The 15,464-nt window shown below is 27.8% G+C and overlaps 2 protein-coding genes across 2 annotated transcripts in view; one reads left to right on the plus strand and one right to left on the minus strand.

The window, feature by feature from the left end:
• The window catches only part of LOC149054363 (pickpocket protein 28-like), a 37,239-nt gene extending 30,508 nt beyond the window's left edge, over positions 1-6,731 (plus strand). Inside the window, exons 6-12 of the mRNA XM_089230348.1 lie at positions 1,644-1,851; positions 2,746-3,016; positions 3,094-3,153; positions 3,515-3,629; positions 6,114-6,208; positions 6,278-6,463; positions 6,532-6,731. Of these exons, the coding sequence (XP_089086474.1) occupies positions 1,644-1,851; positions 2,746-3,016; positions 3,094-3,153; positions 3,515-3,629; positions 6,114-6,208; positions 6,278-6,441 (913 nt within the window). The 3' untranslated portion in view covers positions 6,442-6,463; positions 6,532-6,731. The remainder of the gene's footprint in view (positions 1-1,643; positions 1,852-2,745; positions 3,017-3,093; positions 3,154-3,514; positions 3,630-6,113; positions 6,209-6,277; positions 6,464-6,531) is intronic.
• A 3,950-nt stretch (positions 6,732-10,681) lies between these two features.
• Positions 10,682-11,808, minus strand: LOC149054364 (uncharacterized). Its single transcript, XM_089230241.1, has 2 exons — positions 11,257-11,808; positions 10,682-11,065 (listed from the first exon to the last, which is right to left on the minus strand). Exons 1-2 carry the CDS (start codon positions 11,806-11,808, stop codon positions 10,682-10,684), a joined length of 936 nt encoding a protein of 311 aa, XP_089086367.1.
• Positions 11,809-15,464: the final 3,656 nt, after the last annotated feature.

Here is a 15,464-nt window from a genome sequence, read left to right on the forward strand (position 1 = left end):
ATTATTACTTATTACTGTGCACTATCTGCTGAGTACATATATACGACTATATATTATATTTATTTTTTACAATTTAATATTTAAATTATCAGCCTGAAAAAATAGTGCAGTTTACCTTTTCCAACCATAAGACCCAACCACCCATTAATATTTCTGTGAATCACATGACTCAAATATACCCCCTTTGAGCCGCTACTGCTCAAGGTAGGTTAGGTAATCAACCCAAACTGTTTATTTTATCATTTCCTATATATTTGATGAAAGGTTCAAAATATTTTGACTCGTTTTGAGCTGTTTACTGCAGACGTTTTCAATTTATTTAGTTTTTTTCTCTATAAATGCCAATAAAATTTTGTGAATACTACTACACAACTACACCATGTATCAAAGACGAAAACAGGATACACATATTATTATTCAATTACCCATTATACAGTAGGTACCCAATAGTACTCTATACCTACATATTTTTGAATTCTGTTTGCAATATACATATTATGAAACTATAATGACTATTCCAGGATCTTAAATTTCCCGCGGACAGTTCTAAAATATGACGTATACAGGGAATCCTGTAAGGATTTACCCATTGCGATATCTCCCGAAATAATACATAATAATAAAATAAAATAAAACCAGAATTTTGATATCTCCATTATTTCGTGAGATATCGCAATGGGTATAGACCTAACCTAACCTAACCTAACCTCGCGGGACACTGTATAGACTATAGAGTAGACACTGAGCATTGTATAATGCATATAGGTTACAGAGTTATATATTATATAATATATATAGCGTGTACCCTACACATTGGCACACATACGGGGGTGCCAGGGGGTGCTTAGCACCCCCAAATTATTTTGAATTAAAAATTTTGTTTTAAGTGTAATTTTTCATTTCGAATGAATTATTTCCAGTTTATATTGGTAATGCAATAATTTTTACTAAAAATGTTGTTTTCGGTATACTGCAATGTCTATCGGAATGATGATTTATTGATATGAAAATAATGATATAAACTAAAATTATTTAGTTTGATAGTATAGAAATGTTCAGCCATCTTAGTTCAGCATTCTTAGTTAGTAGTTTTTTAATATGATGTTTTTGATTCAGTGACAACTTCACTGATATTAAATTATTTTATTTTATTATTATTTACATTTTTCTGCATAAATACCAACAATTAATTAATTCAATGTCAAATAATAAATGTAATATTTTATATTATTCACATTATATTACTTGTTTCAATATTTCCAGTACATTTAAATTGGGTAAAATAAAAAAAAAAAAATGATGAAACTAGTGAAAATGTAGACAACCCTAATTTCAACACTTGTTCGTTTAATAATATTATAATAGTCGTTATAATAATCGGTTATAGGATATATTGAAAATCAGATTCATTAATTTGAGAATTTTAATGAAGTAATGTAGTAACTTTTTGAAATAGTAAGTGTAACCGTACAGGTGGTTTGTGGAGAGCAAAGTTTCCCACTAGTCACTTTGAGGTAAAAGATTTTAGCACTCCCAAGTTTAAGACTGAATGTGCGCCTATGACCCTACACTGTATAGTTGTAGTCGTGGACACACTACAGTATATTATATACATGGTATAATATTATTGTTGTGTTGTTCAGCGAATGGTCGCAGGAGTCAAACAACTACAATTGGAAAAAATATCAAAGTAGCTGGAAGCCGGACACCGGATATGTAAGCGACGCGCTTATAGGTCATTTACCACTGAGGACGTTTGGCGACGGTGATTATCACAGCGCTACAATGAAGTTGGAACTGCACTCTGAGGACATGAACAAAGAATGTGCACACGGGTTGGATGTGTTCTACGTAATACGATAAAATGACAAACATCTTACAATATATTAATTGGTTTTGTTGTATAATATAGTTTATAATACTATATTCAACAAAACAATGGCGTAATTTGGAAATAGTTTTGGGATGGGATAAAATTTTATACTATACAGGGTGATTCTTTTATCAAACAACACTCATTATTTCAAAAACTATTGACTTTTTTCAAAAATTTTTTTTTCAAAATTTTAGAACTATCTTGTTCTAGAACTATATATTTTTTAAATATTTTCACCCTTATATTTATCAGGTTAACCATTATCAACTTTTGATTTTTAAATGATAACCTATACTTAACATTTCATAGACTAAAAAGGCTATTTTTTCAATGAATTTTCACGTTTAAATTTTCATTTTTCGTTAATCCGTTTACAAGATATAGCCTCCCAAAGTTGGGTGGTTTTTGTGTGTTATAGGTTTATGTTAGGTGGTATTTACACACAAAAACCATATAAGTGTTGTTTGATATAAGAATCACCCTGTATATGGCTTATGCCCTCCCACACTCGCTTGACTATTTAATTTCATAGATCATTGTATTATACTAATTTGTCATTATAAATTAAATGAGGTAAATGGTATAATAATGGTTTACAAAGTTTAACTATGAGCCGCGTACAATAATTTTTTTTTCATATAATTAATACCTAATAAAAAAATCTCAACTATATTAATGTCCATGAATTTTAGCCAAGTATTTATGGGAATTTAATCATAAATATTCGAATAAAAAAAAAATCCGGGGGGAGGATATAGAATATGCAATTTGGGCTTATTATATCTATATCAACCCCATGATTACGCCACTTCAAAAGTCATGAAACACAACACGAGCACAATATGATAACGTTTTACTGTTCTTTATAGATATTGATCCACAGTCCGGCCGAATGGCCTGACAAGTCACATCCGACATTGTTAGCTAATATCAATATGATCTCGACTATTTCAATCCAACCGTTTGTGCTCACCACCGCCGAAGATTTAATACCATGGGATCCTAAAATAAGACACTGTTACTTTCAAAACGAGAGAAAACTAAAATTTTTCAAAGTTTACACTAAAAATAATTGCATCTTGGAGTGTCGCAGCTTTAATATATTGGCGGAGTGTGGTTGTGTGCCTTTTTACTACTTAAGTACGGATTGATTTGAAGACACGTATAAAAAACTACTTTTCATCCATAACTTTAGTTGGTTTCGATATAATTTACAGGAATGAACAATACGCCAGTTTGTGGACCTGCTAAAACAGCATGTTGGGTTACTGCATCGCGTAAGTTATTAAACGGTTTATACGGTTAAACGGTTATAGTTTAAGAGACTACGTTGAAGGTACGCTCTTTCAAACAATTTGTTAGTTTTTTAAGTTATTATTTCGTCATCATAACAAAACATTGACTTAGTTTAACTAAAAACCCTAGCAATGCTATAAAATTGAAAATATTAAGTTTTATTCTATTTTTTGTTGATTACTATTTATAAATACGTTTAGATGTATTTTAGTTGCTAATTTTTTCTCAATAAAAAAAAAAAATTATTTTAAAGGCGAATTTATGATGACACCCGACTCTTTATCATATTATTCTATCAAAACAAATTATAAATATTATTATTATTATTTTTTTTTATTTAAGAGACTTCGTCAGATGCATGTGATTGCTTACCGGGCTGTTCTGAATTTTTTTTCAAAACATCGTCAATGAATGCGCAGCTCACTGAATCTGATAAAAAAGAAAATACAAATGACCTGTAAGAATTTAATGACAAAATTATGCATGTATTGTGCGAAGCACAATATTTATATATCAAAGTAAATAATTGCACCTACCAGCTACCTATATCAAAGGAATAATTTACAATTTAATGAAACTTTTTTTACGAAGAAACTAGTTTTATAAACAATTGCCTTGATATTGAAAATAACGGGCTAATTAAAAAAATCAGGAAATAGTTTTTCGCTGTTTCTGAACATTTGGATGGCGTGAAATTGTTAAGTTAAGTTAATAGTTGGTTCAAGATCCTAAGCATAGGTTGAGATTCACTTCCCGCAAAGCGTGTGCACGACAACTTGAACTTTTTTAATAAAAAACATTATTAAACGATTAAAATTAACTCTAAAAATATAAAAAAGAGGAATACAATTAGGTAGGTAGTTTGAATGATACAAATAAAATAATATTAAATAATATTATTATAATAATCGAGAGAAAATATTACCCAACATCATTATATATATGTATTATTTGATTTACTGACTAGTCTTAAACCACTTATATTTGGAAAATAGACAGTATTTATTCAAAGCGTGCCGTGACTTTTAATAACTAATAATAATTAATAATGTGCCGCGATGGAAAAAAAGTTTGGGAATCACTGCTGTATACATTGCAGTAGTACTGTTTTGGGGATTTAAATAGTTGTCGGTACTGACGAATAATAAGTAGATACTTTTAAAATAACACGAACTGCTCTAAAATGTGGTGGTGAAAATCCAAGTAGGACCACGGTATATTTTGATTACAGAGTCATCCGCATGGGAATATACCTGATTATTTTGTATTAATTTAATAATTTAATAATAATAATAATGAATAAAACATGTTTAATGTTTATATATTATATTCAGGAATATAATTTTAAAGTACTTAAAAATTAAGAACGTTGAGTAAGTTATTAAATATAGGTACTTAAAAACAATACACTAAGAACGATCGAATTCGTGTAATAACATCTTGAAGTTTGAGTGTCCATATAAGACCGCTGACGCTGACAATACATAATTTCATGAAGGCACTTCCCTAAAATAAAATACCAATGAGAAGAAAAGCTGATATAAGAAATCATGAACTCACGACTGAAAAACATGATATTAGATAATAAATGTCTGTACTCTGTATATATATGAATGATTCTACGAGTGATAAAGATATGAGAAAAAAAATCAACATTCTATACATGCAATAGAAAAACAACGTTGTCTACAAATTTAATTTGTTCTTCTCTGTACCATAAAAGTATACGTTTTATAATGATCTCTGCTGTATTTCTTGACATTTTATACAACTTATTATACGCCCATGGCCATGGTATGCGAGCAAACCCACATTTTCTTATTACGGCTGCTATAATTTAACGCGTAACTGTTCATAACATTTTTGAAATATTTTGAAAAATAAGGTTTATCTTTATATGTATATAAATTGCCTTATTATTATGTATAAATATTTATAAATTATATACATATATATATATTATGTTATATACATATAACGCACAACACCTATAATAATTAGTATAATCGTTTTATTCAATTGTAAAATTCTAACTACACAAAGTGCAACCAAAGAAAATATGGAATACTTTTTATTTATATACCTATTATAACATTAAATATTTACGAGTATTTTGCTATAGGTACAATGTACATATACTATTTTTATGCTATATATATTTATATTTTATATAAACTATGCCTCATATAATATGATATTAGAGATTTGATGAATTTGGTTCTATAATTTGTTCAATTGAATTAGAATGACACATAAGTATAGTTTTTGAATTAGAAATTAAAATTAACTGTATTAATTATTAAAGGCTTTTATTTCTATCATTTTAAAATAGAATAATCAATTTATATTGATTGTTTACTCATGTTGAGTTTGTTAAATCTATTAAATAAGAGGTAACCTAATAATTAAAACTACAATAGAACCTCGATTAACTGTCAGTCTCGGAACCAGAGCTTTGACGGATAATCTAAAAGAAGCGAGCAACAACAATTTATTTAAACATACATACATATTATTTATTATTTTTCTTTAGTAATTATGACATACCTACATATTGATATAATTAGGTAATAACTTACATTATTATTATTATTTTTTAATTTATTAAAAAGTTATATTATTTACAATTACATACATACTTAACAATCAATATTATAAAAGTCGGTTAATTTTTGTTGTTTTAACATATTACGTGCTTTTTTGGCTGCCATATCTATTTAAGTGGCCTGACGGTTAATTGGGGGACGGATAATCGAGGTTCTACTGTAAGTATTTATGTTTAATATTTCTTAAACTATGGGTCATATTTTCACAAATAGAATGCTACAATGATTTCTCATTTTCACACATTTTGTTGACGTTTTCCTTGCATTGCTTTATTAATGATTATAAATCAATAAGTCACTTAATAATTATTGTATAACAAAATTTATTGTTTTAGGGCACCAAGTTCGATAATATTAAGTGTATATTATCAGAGTAAAAATTTCATTGGACATAATCGAATAATGACTTATACATTCGGTCAATTTATGGGTAAAAACACATTTTAAATATATAGTACACCGATTTTTTTCATCAACGTGATTTAATTTTAACATTTAGGTAACGTAGGTGGTATAATGGGACTATGCTTGGGGTTTAGCTTTTTAAGCATGGTCGAGATTATTTATTTTTTGACACTCAGACCACTCGTGAACTTTTATAACTCAAAAAGAAAATTGAAAAAAGTTAACCCAACACGCGTGTTGGGAGAAGAATCGATTTGATCCGATTAAGTTTAGCCGGCAGGTGAATAGTGCCTTGTGATTTATTCAAATAAATTAATGTTTCTTTTCAAATATTATTATTTATTACAGATATTTATGGAAAATCGGAGATACACTTGCACACTCTCATCTATACACAAAATAATAAATTATCAGTTTTGACAATGTATTCTTAGCATTTTATTTTCTGTATTTACATAATAATATAATATATAGTATTTATATTGCACAAAACTTTAAATTATATAATGGAATTAATATCAATAATTTATTATATTGCAGTATTATTATATGCTAAACCAATTTGTAGCTTACAATGATTACATTTTAAATGTTGAGTAAGTTAACTCTAGAAAAATATAAACAAAAATGTAATGTTGAGTTTTAAGGTGTTTACTAAATTTAACAACGTTTCATCGGCTTACTGAAAGTTTTCTCATCGTGATATTCAGATACATTTTGTAAGTACCTATATTATATAATTAAGTATACTAGTAAGCATAATAGGCCCGTGCATAGGATTTCATAATGGGGGTTGTTTTGAAAAAAATGTATAAAATAGATATGTTCATAAATAATTAGCAAATAGTGAAGATAACATGAATATAACATTATATAGTATATAATATTATAGTATTGTACTAGATTATGTTATGCATTATTATAAATAAGATTATAAAATAGTACATATAGGTAATAGTTAAAAAATGAATAACACTATTTTTTCGGTCATGCTTGGGGGGGGGGGGGGGTTGACCAGTAAAAGTGCATTCATATACTTATTTTGAGGTTTTTGAAAGATAATACCTACGTCACTTTAGCTAGTCAATGTAGCTCCCGTGCGTTCGCCAATACTAAATGAACGCAGCTGCGACGAGAATAATGTTATGTATCCGTATTATCATTATTAAATCGGTACATTCTTCGATATTATAATGCTTATGTGTGTGTGTGTTTTGTTATAGGCCTGACGCTATTTGACCGTATAGTGGTTCAACGGCCATCTCCTGTTCGAGATTGTGTTCATTAATCATGTCTGTGTGTTTGGCCGATGTTATGCGTTCGTGTAGCTATATATATATACACAGCATATACTATATATTACCTATATAAACACACACACACACGCACACACCCACACATACCTATGATAGTGAAATGAGTTCTTCTGTTCTGCCGTGAGTCACCAGAAACTGATGAGAAATTTACAGAAAACTTCACTTTATCTCTCTTTTTCGTTCCTAAGCAGTTTTCCGCGATAATCCCCAAAGATGAGAATATTGAGAATATAATGTTATACGTATCGGTACCAGATATGTGAATTTTCAAATATAATCTATCATTATAATACACAATTATTATAGTTATAAAGCTATAGTATACAACACAAAGCATCATTTGCAGTGTTTGTTCTGTATCTGTATACCGCTCTATCAATAAAGCTACGAGACCCATACGAGATTTTCTAAGTACCACCGTTTTATTTCTACACTAAAACACAAAGATTTTTTGAAATTCAATAAGACTTATGCAAAATAAACATTTATGACAAAAGTATAATTACTGAACGATCCTCAAGAGTCAAGAGCTTTTCTGAAAATCGATTAATTATGAAAAAATTCAAAATATTCGAAAAAAGTTTATCATAATATTAAAAAGTCAACTGTTCCACAAATTTCACCGAACTTGCCACTAACGCCAATATCATATGTGTGAACTCGGTAGTTTTAAAAATCTTAGTTGAGTATCAAATATGATACCTACTCAATTTTTAGAGTTTCTTGCATGGGAAATTTTCTAGTTACAAATAAATAAATAATCTCGAAAAATTGCAACGTTTATATCATGTAGTAAAATTTGCAAATATACTTATTCAGGACGATATTTGAAAGTTTTACGTGTTTAGATACGATATTCCTACACAAAGTATAGTCGACTTGTTAAATATATCAATAGTGATTGTTAGCAACGGAAAAAACAAAATAACCGTTTGGCACACGAATCTTAAGACTTAAATTAAGATACGCATTTAATAGAATTTATTCGTTCCCAGCACTTTTTAAATATTTTATTAAATTCCTGCAGAGGAGTTATTTATAATCACTGAAATCTTAGCAAAGGTTCATATAGTGTTAATAATTAACCAACTGTTTAGAATATAATTAATTAATTCAATATTGTGTTTTATGCGTCTAAGTCGAATCTAAATGGTCACAATTGTTTATCGTCCATTAATGTTGTTTACTGATTTGTAAATCGTAAACATGTATAATATAATGAACAAAAACGTTTCAAAGGAGTCTAAATATACAACCTCAATTGTTTGCTCGTCAATGGACATATTTATTGGCTTATCAACTTTTCTTAGTGACTCTACCAGACCATACACAAAAAAAAAACTAATGTAAAGGTCAAATTGTAAAATGTTTATGACTCAAATATAGTTAACAGTCGCATTTTGGTGCAGGATCTTAAAAAATAGGTCATAATAATATTCAATGTAGGTAGCAAGCAAAAAAATACACTATAACATTTACTGTGGTAATAATAATAATTATTACTTAAGTACGAACAAGGGTGTTAAAGAGAATATATTAAATTTGTACTATACATATATAATATATTAAATTTATTACTGCATATCGAACTGTTAAAAATCATGTTAAACCAAAGAATAATACTGAAAGTCATCATTTTGTTTATCTGACGTAAACAATGCCATTATGCAAAGTATTCGGGGAACAAACCGACATTTTATGATATAAACTTAAATAATTTAAATTATAATGAATAATGACAAAAGTATATATTCTAGGTGAAAGTTTAGGTCAAATTCTCTATATTTCACTAAAATAGCACGTAGCGAGAACTAAAGCACTCGAATAAACTAAAATATTATTGTATCACATAATTTTATACGCACACACACCACGATGTGTATGATAGGATAATATGATATACACTGTGTAGTGTGTATAATACACAAGTCATACAACTGGTACCCATATAATTACATATTTATTATTTAAGTACTTGTATTCATCATTCAGTTGTTTGCAGTACAACTTTACAATGTATCAGCATTTATTATCGTATAATATTATATTTGTCAGATTATAATATAAATAATACATTTAGCTCTATAAGTATCATAATATATAATTATACTAATAGCCAACCCACTCTCTAACTTAAATTTCAAGTAGTAACAATAATTATTAGAACTATTGTAATAATTGCATGTCTGAATTGCGGTCACACTTATATTACCTATAACATCTACGGATATTTCGGTTATGTCATTTATTATTAATTTATCATTTATTTCGTCCTCTTTATTACGTTATATTGTTATACGTAGTGTGTATTGTGTAAAACTTGATAATCGAAACGTTTATAGTTTGATCATCAGTGTCAAATAAAAATCTACAATTCTAAAATTTAAAAATCTCAAATAGCAAATATATATATTCGAAAATCAAAGACATGTCACATTTGTACAAATAACAAAGAAAAGTGAGTATCAAACCGTAAAGAAAGTAAAATCGTTGCAATATAATATTTTATCGAAATATAAAGTATAAACACTATAAACTACAAATGAAAAAATCTGAACTCAATATAATAATAATAATAATTAAAAATAAAATAATTAAGAAATAATGTGAATCTCCATTATATGATACTTCCTACATTAGCAGACAAAATCTAAAAGCTTGTTCGCGAACACGAGGAGTGGCTAAATAACAATGTCTATCAATATTCTATTTGCTATCCAATTATAAGATAACTCCGCGATATCGGAAATTTTAAACGTCTGAAACTTTATAGTTTAAGAATTTAGATCAAGCGCAGGGCCACGTCATTGTAAGCGCGATTTCATCAAGACACGTACCTATATGTATACCTATGTCATATTTTTAATTTCTAGTAAGTATATACATTTTATGCAAAATATATACAATTGTAACATATTTAAAACTTCTGGGTTATTTAAATAGCTAATACAGATAGCTTAAATGCACCATTATATATATATATAATATTTATGACATTTGTGTTTTAATAAATATCAAGAAAAACCTTGAAAATTAAACGAACGCAAAAACAAAAAGTGATATAATTACAATAATATATGGAAAAATCAGAGATCAAGATGTTAGTCTAAATTTTTATTCAACGTATATTTGGATAGATCCATCATATAATTAACATGCACTTGTTATTATACTATATATTTTTAAAGTTGTCCATAATTTATAAGTTTTTGGTAGAGATTACTCCATTTAAAGTGTTCATCATTAAGACATTGATTATCCGACATATCATTATGTTTTAAAAACGTATCACACAATTTACTTGCAATTTCGTACATTATATCGTCATCGATTTCACCACAGTCTTTGTCAACCACCTCAGATTTTAAATCAGTGTGAATTTTCTTAGAAAAGTTTTCTGATACCTCAGATTTTTTCTTCGCTTCAAAAAGTCCATTGACGTGGTTAGCGATTTCTTTTGCTCTGTGTCTCACCCACGGAGAACCATATTCTATATTTTCTGACCAGTGAAATCGATGTTCTGAATTATAGTTTGAGTGTATTTCTAAAGATGGGTTACGTTCTTCCTATATTTAATGCAGTACTTTTGATCATACTATATTTCTCAAAACTTAAGAAAAATATCTTAAATTTTAAAATATTCATAATTAATTTATACTTAGCTTGGATAATTGGATATTGAATGATGTTATATATTAATTAATGATTAATATCTATATTCAAATAAATTATTATATAACAAGATGATAATAATTACTCGAGATTCCAAATTATCTAAAAACGAATCCGCAGTAGTCGAACATTCTGGGAAAAATGTATCAAAATTGGTGTTTTGACTGTCTGTGGACGAACTGTTAGAGTCAAAATATGAATGGCCATATTTTTGCGCTATGGTTGGATTTCTTAACCTATTAATAAATGGATTGTTATTGAAAAAATCATCAGAACTTGTGTATTGTGACGAATAATATGAATTCAATGGCTTTTGATTTGATTGAAAAATAGTTTGATGAGTACTTTCGTCAATAGGTTGACTGTGGAGCGATATATGCGTAGTTGATAATCGTTGAAATGGCTGAAGTTTTTCGCTGGAAATCTTGAGTTTTGAAGAACACAAAGATGACCGTTTGTTTAATCGCATATCATTAATACTTTCATAGTTTTTTTTATGTTTATTGGGTATTTTTTTCAAATTATTCTTACGGTTCCACTGTGGCGAGTACACTACTTTCGTAAACGTGGTTGAACTGTTGGCTTCATCCAGTAAATCTCCATCATTGAATTCGTTTATAGAATTTACAGTTACCATTTTAAAATTGAAGTATCTTTAATTTATCTTCACTATGTTGATGATAATATTATGTTGAATAATAATTATTATGGTTATTATATAGTCATTATTAGTATTAATCTACATGGAAACAAATAACAATATACAGGATATTTATCTTAATAGTTTCGAGAATATATATGATCATTATTATGAGAATTTCCTGTTAAATTGAGTATTTTATTTTTCATAAACTATTTCAATTGAAAAATGCTCAAGAAAGTTTTTTGAATTTAATACATTTTCAAATAATTTTAGGTGTATATTAGCTGTGTTGCATACAGCGTACTTGAGGTTTTTTTTTTATTGATCAAAGTACATCGACAACTAGGCCATTAGTAAAATAATTTTTTTTTTGTTACATTTTTAGTATTTTAAGTATACATTTTCTAGATTAAATTAAATTGTACAATTCTGTTTTTTTAAGAATAAAATTAAGTTTTTTACATCCTTTGGGTTTGGACAAAGTTGCTTGACAGATTTGTTCGGATATGTGCAAATACTTGAGATTATTCTTAGTCAAATATTAATATTTTATTACCCAAAAGAGTATATTGCAACTTCAAACTCGAATAACAGATAGAAAACGTTCAATCCTATAATAATTATATAATTATTGTTTAGCTACAGCACGTAGAATATAAAGTAAAATCATACATGCTATTGGTTGAATATTCGCATTAAAAACATTTAAAATTATCAGATACGATTATACACCTACTATACCTACACGTATTTCAATTAAAATTTAAGACAAAGTTTTTATTAGAGCACAATATATCATATCTATACAATTTAAGTTTTCTTAGGTAAGAAATACCTACGTCTGAGAAAATGGTTATTATTATATTCATAATATTACTGAGATAATGAGTTTTGAAATTATAACCGTGTTACGGGGCTGATTTAGTACGCAGCGAAACCATAAATTATTAATGCATATGCTATAAATACCTCTTAATTAAATAATTAATGTACAAAATTAGATAATATTATCCATTTTTTTTTTTTTTTTTTTGTAATACTTAAATAATAATAATAATAATCTTTTCACTTTGTACTTACGTATGTATTATAGTGTGTGGCTTGATTACGAATGGTGAGGGGTATTACCTAAGTGTCTTATCAATGCAAAAATAAATTTTATTCTTGTTTAAGGTATATTATCTGGGATCCATCCTAGTAGGGCAAAAATATTATCTAATATAATATTTTAAATGTGACCATTCACATTTCAAACTTTTTTGACTGGGACAGGGTCGAAAAAATATTATCTGTGACATATCTTTTAACTGATTAGCCGTCGTAATCATAATATAATTTACTAATCAGCACTTTTAGATAAGCTACAACTAGACTTTAAAGCATATTTTTAAATTACTATGATGATAATTTATTGAAAAATTGAGAAAAAAAATAATTTTAAGAATGATTACTGATGACTATAGCATTAGATAAACTATAAAAAATAGTTAAAGGTTAGGTTAGGTTAAAGCAGTGGCGTGTTGAACTACTTTTACTTAAGGAGCGAAGATTCTTACATACCACCCACCCACCCGTTTTATTAAATACCATTTCATACCAAAATCGCTCGCTTCGCTCGCATTGTCATTATATAAAAACCATATTAAGCTCTACATTTATTAACCCCCCCCCTCTTTATACTTCATTTATATTTAAATTCTATACAAGTATAGGAAAGCAGTTTTTAATTTTTCTTTTATGATGATTTATCATCACTTATTAAAAAGTTTTCATCAATCATCAATATTACAGATGTAATTGGTAAATGTAAATCAATTTAATTCGCATATTTAATTATGATAATTGTTTCATTATATTTTATTGTATCTATTAATATTACATTAAACTCAACTAAAGCCTCAATATTTTTAACAATTATTAAATTAAACAGTTAACTAAAACTTAATTCTTTATAATTTTAAATACTAAGTCACTGTACATCTTAATATATAACTGTATAAACATATTTCTTAATCAATAAATAGCAATTTATAAATTAACTGTTACTTATATAATAATGCTTCTTGGAGTAATTTAGAGGTATTGGCATATTTGTTTATTGCTTCATCAATATTAATAATTATATCTTTTTCGCATGATAAGAGCATCAAACTATCAAGACGTTTTTGTACCATTGTTGAACGAATTCTAGTCTTGATTAATTTTAATTTAGAAAAAGTTCTTTCGCTACTTACTGATGTAGCTGGTATAGTACACAAAAATGTATATGCCATGTACATATTAGGAAATGCAGATATCAAATTAAATGTATTTAATAACTTTAACACATTTAAAACTGGCATTTTAGTTTTAGTTTCTTCACTATTGACTTCATCTGAATCAGCACTTGTATCTTCATCTGATTCGCTTATCATTACTTTTTCATGTAATTTTTCATTTGCTATATTTGATTTAAATTTAAGGAAATTATATGCAAAAGTAGAATATTCTAATTTTAATTGATCGATTTGTAAATTTGGAATCCACTTATCAAGATACACAAAATTATCTTCAGGTATTGGACATCCTTTATTTGTAGCGATGAGTCGATCAACTGAAAGAAGTGATAAGTCGGATAAAATTTCCCTCGATCCTTCAAATCGACTAGTTATAGATGTACATATCTGATCTAAGACAGTGAAATAAACTTGTATTTTAAAATTATCTTTGGCATTAGTTACTATTTCATCATTGATTTTTTCTCCAGCCATTTTTTTCCGTCTCTGAACCCGTTTTTCTGGAAACCATACTTCTTCCAGTTCATTTTCCAGAGAAAACTTTTTTGCTTCAGCCAATAAAATATCTAAATGTAACTCATTTCGTAATTCTGACAGTTTTCTAGCACAATTATCAACCATAGTTAATGCAGTGATGAAATCCAATGATGGTGATTGTAAATATATGGATAATGGACTTGTGTGCTTAAAGATATTTTTCATTAATAACAAATGTGTAACAAACTTGAATGAAGAAATAGTAGACAATAAATTTGTTGCCATTGAAGATGTATCACGTTCAGTTGAGTTTGACAACTCTTGTAATGTATTATTAAGTGCTTTATATTTTTCAAATATAACTGTCAAAGCACGGTCGTGAGATGTCCAGCGTGTGGAAGAAAAATTTTTCATTCTACAAACTCTTTCTTCTGGATAACATATTTTTTGTTGGTTTAAAAATATTGCAGCACGTTTTCTTGCTCTTAAAAAAGCTATCAATGATTGTAAATCTCCAAAAAAATTTCTCATAGTCTTACTTGTATCACAAGTGTCTACCACAACAAGATTTAAAATATGAGAAAAACACCAGACATATATTGCCCTAGGATTTTTTTCTTGGATATATGCACGAACACCAGAGTATTGGCCTTGCATCGAAGATGCTCCATCATATGATTGTGCACACAGTTGATTTTCCCAATCAATATCATATTTTTCACAAATATTACACAAAACATTAAACATACCAATACCTCTTGCGTCTGATACATTTTCTAAAGCAACTAATCTTTCTTCGACTTCTTCATTTTCATTTATAAACCTAATTACTAATGAAAGTTGTTCTATATTAGAAACATCTGTTGTAGTATCTATAATGAACGAAAATACTCCAGA

This window comes from Diuraphis noxia, unplaced genomic scaffold (assembly GCF_037042655.1).
Source record: "Diuraphis noxia isolate RWA-SAM2 unplaced genomic scaffold, SU_Dnox_SAM2 contig0007, whole genome shotgun sequence".
Lineage (NCBI taxonomy): Eukaryota > Metazoa > Arthropoda > Insecta > Hemiptera > Aphididae > Diuraphis > Diuraphis noxia.

Coding starts and splice junctions, on each gene's coding strand:
- LOC149054364 (XM_089230241.1), bottom strand. CDS start 11,808: ATGGTAACTGTAAATTCTATAAACGAATTCAATGATGGAGATTTACTG. Junction 11,066..11,256: donor TAGATAATTTGGAATCTCGA/GTAATTATTATC, acceptor CATTAAATATAG/GAAGAACGTAACCCATCTTT.